Source organism: Natator depressus, chromosome 1 (assembly GCF_965152275.1).
Source record: "Natator depressus isolate rNatDep1 chromosome 1, rNatDep2.hap1, whole genome shotgun sequence".
NCBI lineage: Eukaryota > Metazoa > Chordata > Testudines > Cheloniidae > Natator > Natator depressus.
This window is the reverse complement of record NC_134234.1, coordinates 253,276,584-253,294,189: the sequence shown is the minus strand read 5'-3', so window position 1 is coordinate 253,294,189 and position 17,606 is coordinate 253,276,584. Positions and strand designations below refer to the sequence as shown.

At 52.9% G+C, this 17,606-nt stretch overlaps 1 protein-coding gene across 1 annotated transcript; it reads right to left on the bottom strand.

The window, feature by feature from the left end:
• Nucleotides 1–239: 239 nt before the first annotated feature.
• Nucleotides 240–16,872, bottom strand: MCM5 (minichromosome maintenance complex component 5). The gene is made up of 17 exons (XM_074949892.1): nt 16,776–16,872; nt 16,295–16,482; nt 14,807–14,933; nt 14,512–14,640; nt 13,055–13,227; nt 10,694–10,849; nt 9,967–10,133; nt 9,004–9,175; nt 8,710–8,821; nt 7,669–7,812; nt 7,169–7,234; nt 5,927–6,103; nt 5,292–5,404; nt 4,647–4,775; nt 3,336–3,478; nt 2,505–2,632; nt 240–675 (listed from the first exon to the last, which is right to left on the bottom strand). Exons 2-17 carry the CDS (start codon nt 16,459–16,461, stop codon nt 574–576), a joined length of 2,205 nt encoding a protein of 734 aa, XP_074805993.1. The 5' UTR covers nt 16,462–16,482; nt 16,776–16,872; the 3' UTR covers nt 240–573.
• Between the last annotated feature and the right edge of the window lie 734 nt (nt 16,873–17,606).

Here is a 17,606-nt window from a genome sequence, read left to right as displayed (position 1 = left end):
TTTCATGGGAAAGATCAACTTTCTTGGAAAGCCACTCCTTGCAGTTACATTTGTGTGTGTGACCTCAATCAACAGGGCTGAAGGCCCATTTTGAGGGAGGAAACGTGTCCAATGGCTCAGCTACCAAGGGATGCAAATGGAAGTCCCAGCATAGCCATGAGCAAAGCAGAACAGATCACAAGGCAATGGAGAATCCCAAATAGTCACGAAACTTGTCCCTCCGCTCTCTTCAAAGCGCCACAAGAGCCATTGGTACCAACGTTATCTTTTATTTGAAGTTTTATTGCAACTAAAAGCTTTGTAATGTTTTATTAAAATGTCATCATGATGTTCCCCAGAGCAGCTGCGATACAAGACAAGCAGCCTTTCCTGCCATCAATCTGGTTAAAACCGGAGGTGCCCTCCCATTTAGGTGCCTAGCTGGAGGCTTCTTCCATGCACAGGAGAAGCCAGCACTACAGGGCCTTCTTCATTAAGATCTTGCTGGAACTCAGGAGCATCCTCATCCGCAGCAGCTGGCCCTGGCTCCCCTGGGATGGTTTTGGCCACCGGCAAGCAGGTGAGGAAGCGAGATTACTTGATGCGGTAGAGGACTTTGCGCTGCATGCGGTGTTGGATCTCACCACGCCGCATCATGAGCTGCAGCACCTTGTAGATGGCGTGCTCGGGGTATTTCTGGAAGAAAGAGGTGCAGGAGAATGACAATCCCATATGAGCCCTTCACAGTACAGCCATGAGCTGTGGGTGCTGCAGCCCACCCAGGAAAGTTCACCGTAGCCCAGTGAGAAACACTGAAGCCATTCCAGACTGACAGACGTTTACATAGAGAAGGGGCTTGTAATACAGGATGAACTCTTCTCTGCGTCATCGATTGGAATTCTGACTGTTCCAATATCAGTGGAAACAGTGGAAGGAGCTGGAACGGCAGTCGGGCTGCACAGGATGGAGAACCCCCTACTGCATTCCCTAGGCCAGGGGTCGGCAACCTTTCAGAAGTGGGGTGCCAAGTCTTCATTTATTCACTTTAATTTAAGGTTTCCCGTGCCAATAATACATTTTAACGTTTTTAGAAGCTCTCTCTCTAACTAAACTATTGTCGTATGTAAACAAGGTTTTCAAAAAGTTTAAGAAGCTTCATTTAAAAATTAAATTAAAATGCTGATCTTACACCGCCGGCCCGGGGTGCCGTTCACCTAGGCCAGCAGCAGGCTGAGCCAGGCCTGTGGCCAGGACCCCGGCTGGCAAGGGGCTGGCAGCCAGAACCCCAGACCGGCAGCGGGCTGAGTGGGGCCAGCGGCCAGGACTCCAGACCAGCAGCGGGCTGAGCGGCTCATCCCGCTGCCATTCAGCCCACTGCCGGGCTGGGGTTCCATCTGTCAGCTCCTGCCAGCCAGGGTCCTGGCTGCCGGGCCCGCTCAGCCTGCTGCTGGTCTGGGATCCCGGCCCTGCCCATATAAAGTGGGTACCTACCTTCTCCCTGGTTCTAGCCCATTCTCTTCTTCTCTCTGCACTGAGCTGAGGGTAGGAGTGCACTGAGCACAGGGCTGGGGGTGAAGGAGCAGGCTGGGATGTAGGGTCTGGCCAGGAGCTAGAATGAGGGAGGGGGCTCAGGGTTGGGGCAGGAGGTTTGGGTGTGGAGCGCTTACCTGGGCAGCTCCCATTTGGTGCGAGAGTGCAGGTAGGAGTGTGTGTGAGTGTGAGAGAGAGCGCGCGTGCGCGCGCTCCCATTTGGTGCTCAGGGTGGGGGTGGGAATGTGGGGGGTGCAGGAGTCAGGGCAGAGGGCTGGGGGTGTGGGCTAGTGTCGTGGGGGTGCTCCCAGCTCCATGCCCAGAGTGGCTCACGGCAGGGGACTTGAGGGGATATGCCCCGATTCCACCCCCCCTTCCCCAAGGCCCCGTTCCCACCTCTTCTCCACCTCCTCCCCGGAGCGGCAAGCGCGCTGCGGCTCTGCTTCTCCCCCTCCCTTGCAAGGGCCATCCGCTGATCGGCGACAGGGAGGGAGCGGAGGAGGGGCAGGAACCCAGCACGCTGGGGGAAGAGGCAGGGGAGGGGGGAGCTTGCCTGCCCTGCAGCAGCAGCCAGCAGGACCAAGCTTCTTTACCCTGCCCCCATGGGGAGCGGGGGGAAAGAGCGGGCTGGGGCGGGCAGGATTTTTAATGGCACACTGCTGCCGGCTGGGGTCCCGGCCTGGGTTCGACAGTGGGCCGAGCGGGGCCGGCGGCTGGGACCCGGCAGGCAGCAGCGTGCCATTAAAAATCGGCTCGTGTGCCATCTTTGACACACATGCAATAGGTTGCTGACCCCTGCCGTAGACAGTCACCCACCTCCCTGGTTTCACACCACTCCCTGGCACCCAGCTGACTGGGAAGGTACACAAGCAGCAGCAGGAGCCCGGCCACATTTCAGGAAAGAGTCCTCATAGCCATAGCTGTCTTGTAGGGTCTCGGTATCACAGCCCTTCAGACTGTCCCCACCAGGGACGGGCTACACCCATTAGGCTCACCTGTTTGGTGAAGTCCTGGACGATGCTGTGCTCTGACACTTGGGAGCCAATGGCAAAGCGGCGCTTCAGCTGTTTTTCAATGCGGGACAGCATCTCCTGGTCCTCCTGTGTCGTGAAGCCCTCCACTCCTAGAGAGGAGACGACACTGGATTAGAGACCCCTGCTCCTCCGAAGGCCTCGCTCACGCTGCACGAGCTTCAGGCCGCCCCCTCCCCACAAAAGCAAGAGAGACTGGACAACCCTTGGCAAGCCAAAAAGGTGACCGAATAGCAAAACATCCAGACTGAATCCTCCTCATCTCAACTTCTGAATTCTGACACCGCGCTGCAAATCCCCTGGGTAAGCCTCTGTCTCCGAAAGGAACAGTACGGTCGAAGGGCTACTTCCCATCACTCCCCATGGAAATATGGGGGAGCTGGACATCCAGCCCTCACACCCCCATAGCTCCCGGGCTTGCTGTTCTGAACCAGGAAACACCCAGACTCAGCACCTCCTCTGGAGTTTGAGAGAGTCCACGCTCCCCCTCTGCCCCCCTTCAGATGGGAGCATTAGGCACTACACTAACCCTCTGCCTGGACTACAGTGACAGGACGACACCTGCCACAGAATGAATGAGGGGCACCTGCAGCCCTGTGCATTGGCCTGCCCAGGAGAGTCACCACCACAGCCACCCAGAAGCACCAGGTTAGGTTGCCTTGTGGGCCCCCACCCCGAGAGGTGGGGTTTATTTTCCACACTCTGATCAGAAGGGAGTGGGCTCAAAAAAGATGATTTACACTGCAAGAGGTTTCCGGGCGGAAGAGGGGAAACACAGATCGCTCAGGGCCTCACCTGACAAGCTGCCTGACATGGCTGCATCGAGTGTGGACACCTGGAAAAGCCGCAAGGCCTCTTCAACGTCTCCCTCGGTGGCAAAAGGCTGAAGCTTCATCTTGCTGAGGGACTCTGCAATCCGCACAATGGCCTCCAGCTGCCTGGGAACCACAGGGAAGCCCTTTCTAACAAAGTCACCATGGGCCTCCACTCCCCCAGAACCCTTTCCCGCCTCGGTCAGGAAATTCCTCCGTTCCACACACCGCCTGCTGCATACATCCCGAAGCACTGAGTAAAACAGTCGTTTACCAGCTGGGGAAGGGTCATCACATCCCAGACACCCCCACTTGTGCAAAGCAGAACACTGCCATCCTATCTAACGGGAGTGGGGCGCTTGGACACAGACTGGAATTAAGGTGTAAATTTTTATGTGAGAGCAATTTGCCCATGGGACGATTTACCAAGCGCTGTGGTGGATTCTCCATACTGGCAATTTTTAAATCAAGACTGGCTGTTTGTCTAAAAGATTTGCTCTAGGAATTATTCTGGGGGAAGTTCTCTGGCCTGCATTATACAGGAGGGCAGACTAGAGCAACACAATGATCCCTTCTGGCCTCGGGATCTAGGAATCCCACATCTTTCCCCAATGACTCCCACTCCCACCCAAGGGAAACGCCTAACCCAAGGCAGGGCCCTCCCCATCCACTAGATAGTGATGCACAGTTCCCACTAAGCAGACACTCCGCTAGCTCAGGCCACCGTTATCCATTAAAAATGGGGGAGAAGGGAAATGGGTGGGAGGGGGAAATTCTGGCCAGAAGGAGCAGTCTTCTCCTTTTCCACCCCCACCACGAGTGAGACCCAGGTGCAGCCTGGAGACGCTCTGGTATCTGTAGGTCATTACTCCGCCCTAGCCACCTTCCCTTAAGTGGTGCTGCCTCCAGTGAAGCTCTCAACAGTGGAAGTCACAGGTCTGTGTGACGCTACCCCACGTGAGTGAGAGCCTGCACTGGAGCCTCATGATCCCCATGCCAGCAGAAGGCAGCGAAGGTAAGGACAGCTGGGGGGGGCAGAGGGCGAGATGGCGAAGAGGGGAGCAGCCATCTTTAGGAGTGAAGCACTTACAGAAGAGCCTTAGAGCATGTATTTCGCTCTGGTGGCTTTAAACAGGGTCCAGCTCAGTGCAGGCCTGGGCTCACCCAGGGCCTATTCCATTCTCAGGGGGCTTGTGCAGCGCTGGCCATATTCCCTTTGTAGGATTACCCCAAGCTTCTAGGTTCCCACCCCCTTTGTGTCCCTCCCTGCACCCGGGCAGGCGTGTGCTCTCACCGGACGGTGATGGGGATACTGGACCGGCGGTCGCTCTCCCGCTCATGCTGGCGGGCCCCGCTGCGCATCAGGACATAGCGGTTCTTCAGCTTCTCTGCAGCCTCTGCCGAAAGGCGCGGGCCGCACTTCCTGTGAGAAGGGAACGGGAAGCGCCATGAACCAGACGGTACTTGGGAAAAGACATAGTGGCACCCCCCTACCTATGCAGTGCAGTGGTGGAGCCTCTTCCCCTGCCGCTGCAATCCAGGCCAGATTTTGTGAAAATCCAGGCCCTGGTGAGAATTTACCCAGCTGGCATCTCAAACAGAACCTCAGAGGTGACCATGCCCCTCCCTAGAGCCAGGGGTGGAAATGACCCAAGACGCTGGGGGCTGACTGTAGAGGAGGAGTGCCGACGGCCCCCACTAAGGAATTAAAGGTCTGACACTGGGCCCATCTAAGTGAAGCCACTTCAAGGAGGCGACCGGCCCAGCAGCAGGTCCAGAATTGTTGAGCGTAACTATAAGTCCCAGCAGGAGTTTGAGAGCAGCAGAGAACACATCAGCATGGCACCAAGCAGGACGTGCCCAGCAAGCTTTGCAGCCTGCCCATGGTTCTGCTGCCCAGCCCAGTCGTCATGTCACCCGAGAGTCGCTGCAGACTTACGTTCGACAGTAGGAGATCAGCTTCTTCAGCTTGTTCAGCTCAATCTCACCCTCCACTGCCTGGGTCTGCGTCAGGGCACTCACGTGTAACGACATCACGTGTTTGGCCAGAGTCTGGAAACAGTGCAGAGAAGAGGTGGATAGCAGAATTCCTTCCGCCCTTCAAATGCTACAGAGAGAAATTCTGCCCATTGCAGGTACCAGGGCAAAAGAGAACAAGCCAACTCCACGCTTCTAATCTGGGGCAAGTCAGGAGAACAGATGGGCCTTAAGCTTTGTTCTAAAGTTTTGACCCAACAGTGCTTAAGTGCACAGAGTTTGGGACCACAGGAGACAACTTTAATTCTGTCTTCCAGTCCCTGCCAAATTTACTTTCCTTTCCCTAGACCCAAAGTGGCTGAGCTGTACTCAGACCTGCTAAAGAAGGGCAACAGGTAGCAGGTCCATTGCAAGGTACTTCAAACCAAAGAACCCACTTGGTACCGGACACACTTGGGAGGTGAGCTGGGCAGACACTTTCCTCCACTGTCCCCTTCCACAAATCCTCTGCCCCAACATTGCTCCCAGCTAATCCTCCTGCATGTGTCCTATCCACCCCAGGCAAGTCGCAACACCAAGCCCACCGCCTGCCCTCACCACGTCTCGCTCCTCATTGTGCTCATCTTTAACGATGAAGATCATGTCAAATCGGGACAGGATTGTCGGCATGAAGTCTATGTTCTCCTCGCCTTTGGTTTCATCCCAGCGCCCGAAGACAGAGTTGGCAGCAGCCAGGACTGAGCAGCGGGAGTTCAGAGTGGTTGTGATACCAGCCTGCATGAGAAATAGAAGGGGGAGTGGAGGTCAAGCCCCACATCAACACAATAACCATGTTGTTGGCTCCTAATGCAGTGTACAATGTCAGGATCACACGGATGCATCCCAGGATGGCAGGGGGTGGGGGTGGGGAAGGGGAAAGCTATTTAACCATTTCTTCTATCTCTGGTTCTCAGAGCCCTGAAGAAACCTCACACATACCAGCATTTAAATAAGGGCCCATAAGTGGCGTCCAGTTGGCCAAGGAAGGGTCCCTGCTGGGGGAGGTGGAGGCTGGCAGGATAACCATAGGGGTTTGGACAGCACAGCCACATGAGCCTCATTTGAGGAAGACCTCCCTAAACGAAAGTCCCCCATCGGTGGAAGCCACATTTAATACATAACACCAACAGCATGAGAGGTGCTGTATAGACAGGCGAAGAGGCCACGGGGCGCACCCCGGACGTGCTCGAGAGAGTTGGCCCATCACAAGTTTAATGATGGCAATGGAGAGGAACAGGTGCCTCATGGAGATGCAGTACGGGGAAGTAGTTTGATCTGGCGATAGGAGAAGCCACAAGTTTAGGGCAGCAGGAGAAAGAGGGAGGAGTCAGGAGTTACACCGAGGCATGAGTCTGAGTGGCAAGGGGCATGGCAGAGTTGCCAGCAGGAAGGGTGGCTGGGAGGGAAGACAGGGAGTTTGGTTCCACTCATGCTGAACCGGAGAATGATTTCCTTTAGGCTCTCTCGGACAGGGACATTGCCCCAGAGCAGGGCCTGCTGCTCCCAGACCAGAGCAGTCGGTACCTCCAAACCCCAAAGACCGTACAATCTGTCAAACCAGTGATTCGCAGGGAACCCAGGGCAACCCTTGAGGCTCAGCCACCTTCTGGCAAAGGCCCCTGGGTCCATGAGAGCTGGTCACTCTGCTCCGCAAGAAGCCCTGAGCTGGATTCAGGGGCCTATCCCTACAGCTACCCCTCCTCTTCTCTCCCCACATTCCCCCAGTCTCAGCAGCAGCTCTGCAGTTTCACAGAGGGCTAGATACAGGCTGGAGGCCAGTGCCGTTTGCTGGCACCTCACCTTGGCAATGGAGATGGTCTGCTGTTCCATAGCCTCGTGGATGGCCACTCGGTCGTCCTCCCGCATCTTGTTAATGGGTGGAGAGGGAAAAATAAAATAGTTTATACCTGTTTGATTTCAGCTGAATATCCCTTTCTGAGGCCTGGGCTCGCAGGACAGCCTCATGTAGCCAGCATGGTTTCCTCCTCCAGCACACTCATGTTTCACGTATTTTTAATGCACACAAACTGAGATTTCTCTTCCAAATTGCCTCCTGATGCCAGCTCCTTTTCCTGCCCTCCCACATAAGGCACAGGTCTCCATCCACCGCAAACAACCCCCGCCCTTCCACACTGCTGCACAAAACATCACCCTCCAGGGGAACTCCCTGCCCTTCCTGTAGCAGCACATACATTTCCCTCCAGGTGAGGGAAGGTGGCAGTTCCCCCCCATGGCCCCTCCCTTCCCACCACCCTCAGAGAACATTGCACGGCCTGTCCCTCTGCGTGCTATGTCTGTACCTTGTCAAATTCATCAATGCAGACCACTCCCCCATCCGCCAGGACCATGGCTCCTCCCTCCATGAAGAAGCTCCGTGTAGAGGGGTCTCGGATCACGGAGGCTGTCAAGCCGGCTGCACTGCTGCCTTTCCCCGAGGTGTACACCTGAGGGAAGGACAGGAAGAGGACAGCAGGTCAGGCACCACGACAACCCCGAGTCTGCCTCACTCGGCCCCGGAATGAAATAAACCCAGCGCAGGGTTGTGACCTCGGCCACACAATAGCTACAGGTCAACCCAGCAGCTGCGAGATGAGATTGAGCCCTGGAAAGTACCTCCTCAGCACACACACACACACACTAAGATCCAGCCTTGACAGCCTTCAAGGTACAGAGTAAGGGGACTTTATTTAGCCAGGGTTTGGGCTAAGTAGTTACAAAGCATTAGAGGGCTCCTAGGCCGATGATGCAGCTATTAGATACAGAGGGTAACTTATTTGATCACTTCAGTGGGCTGCAGAGTTATGTTTGTTTCACTCAAGAGGAAGAAGGGTGCCCGGATGCAAGTGTCGATGAAGACAGCAGAAAAACATGGATGGAAATAAAATTCCACACTCAATCTCAGTTTGGACCTCTGTGTCTGACAGGTGCAGTCAATCAGAATTATTTCACTTTATCTTCCAACCTCCCCTTTAGTTCAGTTTGTTATACGCAGCTCAGCCAGCTTGGACAACAGGCTGGGGAAAATATGCCCAGTTAAATATTCCAATAAATCATGGCTAGGTTGAGAAAGTGACCCTGTGAGAAGTGCTGTCCGGTTCCGACCCATTATTTGCCCACTCCTTATGCCCACTTCTCTGCTGTTGACTGTGATCAACAGGCCCACGAGCTCATCAGCCCTGCAGAGCACACTCTGGCTTCTGTTCTGCCCCATGAACCATCAATGGAATCATCTACTGACTCCAATTCTCAAGGATACATGAAGCAAAAAGAAACTGACTCACCCTGATACAAAGTCTCTGCCTGATGGTAAAGTAGTAACCCAGGTTACGTAGGACACTTACCCCAATGGGTGAACACTTCTCTACAAATTTCAGGAGCTGGGACTTGGCTGTGCCAGGGTCTCCCAGCATCAGCAGGTTAATGTCCCCTCTGCGGGTTAACCCATCCGGAAGTCTGCAAAGAAAGGCAGGAGGGGGGAGGTGAGGGGCGTTCTGGTTAGACAATGCACAAGCAAAAACCATCACTGACATGCAACTTTCTGCTTCTAGGAAACAGAAAAAGGATCCCAGAAGGATTGATCCCAGAAGAAGATGACTGGTGTTCCCACTGTGCCCAGTTGGATTCATTTCCCTGACCTCTTGCGGGAGCCTCCGAACAGCAGGCAGGAGATGGCTTTCTTGATGTCAGTGCTGCCGTAGATAGAGGGCGCAATGCTCTTGGCGATAGTCTCATAGACATTGGGCATGGAAGTGAGATGGCGAAATTCCTCCTCTTCCTGTGGAGTCACAGAGCTAGCAAAACTGCGGCCTAGAAAGGGTGGAGGGAAGTAAACTGAATGAATCTGTCAGCAAAGATGAACCTAGATCAAGCCTGGCTGGCCACCAGAGTTTTCTCCAGAATCCACCTGCCTGGCACAGCTGCAGGTCTGGGAACTACTTTAGTAACACTGTTACGAGTTCACACGGAAAGGATAGCGGAGTTAACCATACACAGCAGGGACTGGAATTTGCTATTGAAACCTGAGAGTGCAGCCCTGAGTAGAAGCATTTGTTTTGTTCCGCAATAAAGAAGTAAGACCTAAAGTTGGTTCAGCTGATGTCAACCAAGCAACAGTCAAAGAGGAGAGTGACGTGGATCACTGCTGGATGTGGGGAGAAGGATCAAGAGGCCTGACTTATGCCAGGGGGGAGGAAAATGAGGATCTGGAGGAGGAGGAGGAAGCTATGCCTGATGCTTTGGGGGTGGGTGGAGAATCAGGAGCAGAACAAAAACTGAGCGTGCTTTTGAAACATGAGCTGGATTTTTAAAGCTGATGAGGTTTCCTGTTTAATTTTACCGAGCACAAGCAGTGCAGAGCTGTGTAAGAAAGCAGTAGTGCATATACACAGGGAGCCTGGGACTAATGCTATATCCCATCTGGACCAGTCTGTGACCTTTGCTACATGAGTGATATTGATGGACGTGTGCTGCTACAGAAAGGCAGTTCTCGCCCATGGCATCACTAGCTGGAGGTCACAGGTAACAGCTGTTCAGAATGGAGGATTTTCTAACTCCATGTTATAACCTGAGCCAGAGAGGAAACCAAAGTAAGGTCTTACCTGAGCCATCGGTGTCCACCTGGATCCCCACCACACGGATATAAGAGCTTCGGATCCCCACTCCCACGTTGTCCCGGCCTTTGCTCTTGGTCTGGCCAGATTTCTTGATGGAATAGATGCCCATGATGGTAACTCTGTTTCCAGGGACGACTTTGTCACACAGATACCTGAGAGGAGGAAGGGGAGAGGAGTGTTAGTTCTGTGTAAGAAAGGAATGGGATGGAAGGCTACTGAAGATGGGAAAACCCCCTTCATCTCTTCCTCTCCTTCCCATCCAAACTTAGACAAGAGGTTTAGATTCCCGGCACTGGAGAACCAGGGAAGCTGCTGCTCAGGATAAAGGAACCACACACCAAAAGTCACCATCTTCACCTCAAGCCCAGAAAAAAAGAAAAACCTCTTCTGCTCCAGTTTACCTCTTCTTTCATGATGGTACCTGAGCAACTTTGCACACAGGATCCAAGGATCTCAAAGCACTTTGCAAACTATTAAGCCTCATGGAAGTGTTGCGAGTTAGTTGATCCATATTTACATACCTAAGATTCCAAAACCCTGTTTATATCCATTCACAACCAATCCTTCCCCCCAGCAAAAAGCTGGGGAGAAGAGAGCGCCCCCCACACACATCCAAACCCAGATAAACACCTCATCCAGCAAATGGCTGGATCTACCATTGACTCTCCTTGAAACAACCCTCAGGACAGGCAGCAAGGGAAACTGGTATTACCTGTCGCAGTATAGCTGCATGTGCCGGGGCATCTCCCCGTGCGGTACAGCATCTGGAGACTCCTGGAGCTTCAGGGTCTGGAAGTCCACACACTTGCACTTGTCCGGCATGATGAAGTATGGATCCAGGGGGCACTTTGGGCGGCCAGCCTGTTCCCTAAGCAAAGGGGGAATGTTAAAGAAACGGATCATTAGAAAGCTAGTCAGTGGCATTAGGACTCAGGAGAGATCATCAGGAAGCTCTATTTGCATCCAGTGATGCCATGGAGAAGAGTGCCCTGTAAACACACAGGCTGAGTTTTGCCTTTATTTAGCATTGCCTAGTGACACATAAGCTTCCCCCCAGAAAAGTCTCCCCAGAGAAGCTCCCAAAGTGGGCAGATTTGGTAAGTGAAAAGCTACCTCATCTTAGACTGTGATGCTGAATTCTGACAAGACCATGACAAACTGGTGGAGGCTATTCGCACAAGAGTAATGCTACAGGCCCCAACTGAGATCAGGGCTTCATTGGACTGGGTGCTGTTTAGACAGACAGCAAGAGCCAGTCCCTGCCCCCGCAGAGCTAGACAGACAAAGGGAGGCAAAATGGAAAGCTCAGAAAAAAGAAAACAGATTAAGGGAAAAATGATGGATTGAAGTGGAAAGATTTGAGAGGTTTAAATATGCTTAGCTTGGTAAGTAACAACTAAGTGGGGACAAAAGCCTACAAGTTTATAACACAAAGGAAGAGAAGAGCCATTTACAGTTGTATAAGGAGGTTTAGTTAGGGTTAGTGGGATAAACTATAAAAGGAAAACTGTATGCTAAATAGCAGGGAAACATCCTGACACTGAGATTTGTTAGCAGGGTCTACGGTCCCCCACGGGATGTGGAAGTCATTTTCAACCAAAGCTGAGATTTCCAAAGGTACCTAGAGACACAGTTGCCAACTTTCACACGGTAAATAAGCACCCCGATTTTCACAATAAGCCAAAAATCAAGTTAATCCCATTTCAAAAAAAGGCCAAACCAAGCCAATCCCTACAAACCCGAACACTATGTGACTAGATCCCCCTGGCCTGCAGTCTGGGACTGTGGTGGCCCTGCTGTGCACCCCTGACTCTCTCCCTCCCTTGCCCCTGCTTGCCAGGAGCCAATCAAAAAAAGAAGCAACAAGCAACTCACAAACCAATTAAGCCAAAAACAAGCCCAATTTCAGCATTTTTTTCGTGGGTTTGACATCTGCCTAGAGATTGGCACACACGGCTCCTGTTCATTTATAATGGAAATTGGGCATCCAAATCCCTTGGAACAGTGGCTTTGGGAATCCCATCCTAAGTGCATAGCGCCATTTCATGATCCGCTTATTCATGCCGAATGCTACATTACACCAAAACAGCCCTACTGAAGTCAACGGGGATAATGTGGAGTAAGGTATTACTCAAGGCATGTCTACACGTACAGCGCGGCAGCGCATCTGGTAAAGGCGCTCTATGCCAACAGGAGAGAGTTCTCCCGTCGGCATAATAAAACCACCTCCATGAGCGGCAGAAGTTGTGTCAGTGGGAGAAGCTCTCCTGCCAATATAGTGCTGTCTACACTGGCGCTTACGTCAGTGTAACTTACGTCGCCCAGGGGGCGATTTATTCACATCCCTGAGCGACATAAGTTCTGCCGACATAAACTGTAGTGTAGTCATAGCTGCAGTGTGAGAAAGTGTATCACAATCTGACTCACTGTAAGGAACAATGCACTCACTGGGGACAGGGGAGGGTAATTAATTAATTACATGGACCAGATGACCTAGCAGGGCATTTCATTTATCTTTACACACACCCACCCCCCGAATGGTATGTGTTGTCTGGTGACTGAGCAATTAGAAGTATTAGTAAAAAGCCAGTCTTTTTCGACTGGAAGCTCTTGGAGACAAGGACCATCTATTTTTAAAGCTCAGGCCAGGTGAGCAGCCCATTGGTATTCAGGAGGTACTTAAGGACTTTTGTGATTCTGTGAAGGCAGTGAGAGGACTTTTGGGGAAGGTGAGTTCCTGAGGGAGGGAAGTGTGTGTGTGACTGCTCCCTTTAATTTAAGCTCGGGGTTGGGCAGAGACCGCACTTCAGTATGGTTGTGCTACTCTGGTAGCTAACATTTGGCCTTAACCACCCTAACCCCCAACACATGCAGACCTGGCAAAGCCTTCAACTCACAGCTCAACTGACTTAGTCACCACCGACTTAGGGATGACCGTCCCCGAGATCCCAGCACAGAGCACTAGGTGAGACCTACTCATGCAGCATCCACTGCCAGGGGGACTTCCAGGAAGACAGAGTAGGAATTTGGTCTCCCCCCCCCGAGAATTCCTCAAAGGACTCCCACTGCTTACGTATTACACTTCCTGGGCAGGGCGTAACCCTCCAGGCCGGGGCGCACGGTAATGTTGCTGATGGTGTTACGGCAGGTGCGGCACTGGATGGCGATCTTGGTGGCTTTAGCTCTCACAGCAGTTGCAGCAATTATGATCCCGGGGATCTTCACCAGATGGGACATCTGGTCAGACTGAGGAAGGAGAGGTTGAGGGTGGTAAAGAAAACGTCTCACACAGGAAGAAGGGAAACCCCAACATGGTAGAGAGGGCAGGGGGAAGAGAAGGGAGGGGAGAAATGCAGCAGCCTTCACGCACAAAGCAGCCAGGATCATGGGTATGATGCTTCGTGGGAAACATGGGGAAAGCTGCCCATACAGGCAATCGAGGAGGAGTGTATGGAATGACCATGGCCATCCTCACAACACACACCTCCCCCACAGAATATTTTAGGTCAGCAGTTTGGATCCATACAATAGCCTACCAGGTTGGTTATTCTCCTTGGTTCCATTTTGCAAATGAAATAGTGGATTTTAGTATGTGCTATGAGTGTCATCTTAACAGTGCTCTGCTGAACCCCTCCTCGCTCTCCCTCCTCACAAGGGCCTGCGCCCTTCTCCTGTAATGCATTAGGGCTCAAAGCTGCGGTGTGCATCTCAGGGAAGCAGCCATTCCCCCAATGCAGACAAAGCAGATGGCACTGCACAGCCACAGACCACAGGGAAGGGGCTGTGTTGTTTTTAACAAGAAACTTCATTATTCGATAGCCATGTCTCTTCCTGCAGCATTTTGCATTGTGTTGATCAGAGAGAAGTTTGTGGTGAAGAAAGCAGTGTTCCCCAGAAAGACCCTCAGAGATGCAGAAATAATTCTCACCACCTAATGAACAGACAGATCAGAATACCCATCCACTGACACCTTGCCATCAAAACAGTAACCAGAGCTATAAAGACCTGGTATACACACATTTGGTATCAATTTAAGTACTTCAACTGGGGGGAAGGGGATATTTTACTGAAGTAGTTACATTGGTACATCCTCTAGCATGGACATGGATATACCTGCATAAAGGTGCCTTGTACCAGTATAGCTTATTCTCCTAAATTTATGGGATTAGCTATAGCAATATAAGCACCTTTATACCGGCATTAATGTAGCCACGCTAAGGGGATGTACTGCTTTAACTATATCGGCTCAAATCAATGTTCAAGTGTTACAACAACTGTGTGTAAAGCAGCCCTAAGACTAACGAGTCCCATCAAGCGTAGTAAGTCAAATACGCGTTGTCTCGTACAGTGTCATCCTGATAAACAGATCAGAGATGGGTCAAAACCCAAACCATTTATCCAACCCAGCCCCCCTCCCCCCAGCTAAGCCTTGAGCAAGTCATCTGGTTCTAGCAGCTCTCGCCACAGTCAAATCCACCAGTGGACAATTCCTGTCCCCACTGCTCCATACTATGAGTGGATTCAGCTCACCTTCAGACTACGGATATTGGCTGCATTGGCATCTGACCTCAGCATGACCTGGATGTCTTGAAGTGTCTCCTCCCCTGCTGGGCGAGGACGGGTGACCTCATCTGCTACTTCCTTTGCCGCTTCCTCCAGCTGGGGAGGCAACAACACAGCTCAAGTTGCCATTCACACCAAGAAGAATCCTCGGGGCTATTGTGGTTACCTGACTGCCCATGATTAGCTGGCAGTACGCCAGTTCTAAGACTACTCTTACAGTAGTCCTCCATGTCCTCCTTTCCATGGTATCCCCCATACTTACCAGTTGCAGGTGCTCTGCAGGCTGCTTGTACAGGTAGTCTGCCAGGTCCTCATCAAAGCTGGCCAGGTCCTCCATCTCCACCTCGATCCAGTACTGGCCCAGGTTATAATGCCGTTTGAGCTCATCCCTGCAAGAGAACAAGAGTAAGGCTTGAAGGGCAGAAAACATCATGCAAATCTTAGCAAATGCATGTAGTCAGCAAGCCTAGGGGCAAGGAACAACCACAGAAGGGACCCAGTCACCACCCTATAAATTGTTCAGAATGACCGGGCTAAGGTGGAAGCAGAATGGACAGGTTTTGTAGGCTCCTTGGAAAGGAACGTGATCCGGGAAAGTGACAAGAGCTCCATAAGGGATACAGAGGAAATGGAGACTGCTGGGCAGATTTTTCCCAGGGCATTCAAATCCACTTTCTAAAATTGTGTTCAAATGGAACCAGACCTGGCCCAGCTCTGGCCCCAATGGTACACATAACGTTTAGTGCCAATGTGCTATCGGAGTTACATAGACTGTTCACATGCTTCAAGCGCAAATGATACGGTCCATCACACCCAAATTATGTCATAACAGTTGTTGATGTTCACCTTAAAAATCAGGATGTAGGGAAATAAAAGATGGATAGTTGGTTATTTCGCAGTCTCTTGGGTGATCTGTGCCCATTGTTTATTTCCCTGCATCCTGCAGATAATTCAGCACTTGTTCTATAAACAAAGGAATCACAGACCTTGCAGTTTAAAAATATACGAAGTAGAAATACATTTAATCCACACAGGGATCCTCACAGACCTCAAAACACATGGGATAAAAACCCATTACTGATTTACAATCAAGAGAAACCCCAAACTAAACCCCAGATTTAAACACCCTGAAACATGAAACTGGGGACTTGAAATTCAGATCTAGAGCCAAACTTTGCAGCGCAGGCCATGGAGGGCAGCATAATCCAGTGAATGGGGCACTGGACAGGGAGTGTAGAGAACCAGGTTTCATTCCCTGCTCTGTCACTGGCCTGCTGTGTGATCCCAGGGAAATCACTACACCTCTTGGTGCCTGAGTTTCCCCACCTGCACAAACAGCCATGATGACACTGACAATCCAGCAAAAAGCTGTTTGGGAGCTACAGGTGAAAGCACTATGTAAACGCTAACGATTATTTAGATTGGACACACACTAGAAGGAAAAAGAAAAGGAGGACTTGTGGCACCTTAGAGACTAACCAATTTATTTGAGCATAAGCTTTCGTGAGCTACAGCTCACTTCACCGGAGGCACGTAGTGAGCTGTAGCTCATGAAAGCTTATACTCAAATCAATGTGTTAGTCTCTAAGGTGCCACAAGTCCCCCTTTTCTTTTTGCAAATACAGACTAACACGGCTGCTACTCTGAAACTAGAAGGAAAGTGAACAGCTGTCCCTCCAAAGGGAGAAGAGAAGGTGGACAGCTAAAGGCAGAGCTGGCTGGAGGGATTCCCTCTCTGCCTCAGCAGCACCTGTATTTGAAGGTGAAGCCAGACCGGTCCGTGCCCACCCGGTACTGCCTCAGGAACTCCTTGAACCGCCTCTGCAGCTGGGATTTCCGGACCTGGCCCTCATCTGCCACCGGGTCGCCCCCAAAGCTGTCGCTGTAGTAAATGCCGGGATCATCAAAACCGGACATGGCGAAGACTGCGCCGCCGCCCTGAGCAAGCCGCGGAGAGGGGGATAAATTAGCCCAGCTCCCTCCCCAGAGAGCGCTCCGGTCTGACACCCCCCCGCAATAACCCCCATCTACCCCCCACTCCCCATCCAACTGCCGGGCGGGCGGGCGGGGGGGAATCCCGCATCCGACCCCCCCCCCACAGCCTAGCCCGCGGGGGCCTCCCCCATCCGACCCTCACCGCCCCCCACGATCTCCTGATTCGCCCCCCCCCAGTCTCCCGCCAGGGCCGCCGCGCCGCTCCCCCGCATCAGCCCCCACCCCGGCTCAGTCACCTCGTATCGCCCCAGCAGCGGACACGCGCGGACCAGCCGGTTTTCGCGGCAAAACTAGGAGGCGGAGGGGAGCGGGATGAAGACACGTTCTACCCAGGTAGGAGACGCGCGCCCCTATTGGCCAGTCTGGAGCTTGACGCCGGTGATTGGCCCGGCGCCGTTCCGCCTCGTCCAGCCCGAAGCGGAAGCGAGCGGGGAGTCGCCATGGAGACGGAAGAGGATTGGAGGAGGCGCTGAAGCCCCGCCCCCTTCCCGCCCTCCCGTGTGGTCAGGCGCCGTTTGGCGCGAAAACCCGACTGGAGGGAAGTGACAAGTGGAGGGGAGGGGGTAAGATGGCGGCCGGGCAGAGCCGCTCTGGGCCGGGCGCGGGGCAGCGAGGTGGGTGCTCATACCTCTGCACGTGGCTCTGTCTTTGCGACGCGACCCGACCCGTGGTGGGCGGGCGGAGCTATCAGCCCTCTGGGGTCGGATCCGCTGGGCAGCCGCCCATCGCTGCAGGGGGCCTGGGCCTGAGGGAGTCAAAGGGCAGCCACAGGGCGCAGCCAGCGCAGATCAGGCCTGTAAACAGCTGCAGTAACCTGGGCCCAGTCCCCTGGTCCCTACTGTGCCGATATGGCCCGTCCTGCTGGGCCCCAGGGCTTTAGTAACACAGACTGCCCCCAGATATCTGTCCCCTAGTCCCTACTGTGCTGATATGGCTCGTCCTGCTGGTCCCCTGGGCCTTAGTAACACAGACTGCCCCGGATAACTGTCCCCTGGTCCATACACTGGTATGGCGCATCCTGCTGGGCCCCAGTGCCCTAGTAACACAGAGTTGCCCCTCGGTAAATT

What these genes read in the sequence shown, in the direction of transcription:
- MCM5 (XM_074949892.1), bottom strand. Translation starts at nt 16,461, where the DNA reads ATGTCCGGTTTTGATGATCCCGGCATTTACTACAGCGACAGCTTTGGG. An exon ending in CCAATATCCGTAGTCTGAAG is followed by an intron (nt 13,228 to 14,511) that starts GTGAGCTGAATC and finishes CTCCTTCCTCAG; the next exon opens with TCTGACCAGATGTCCCATCT. An exon ending in AGTATCCCCATCACCGTCCG is followed by an intron (nt 3,479 to 4,646) that starts GTGAGAGCACAC and finishes TGTGGTTCCCAG; the next exon opens with GCAGCTGGAGGCCATTGTGC.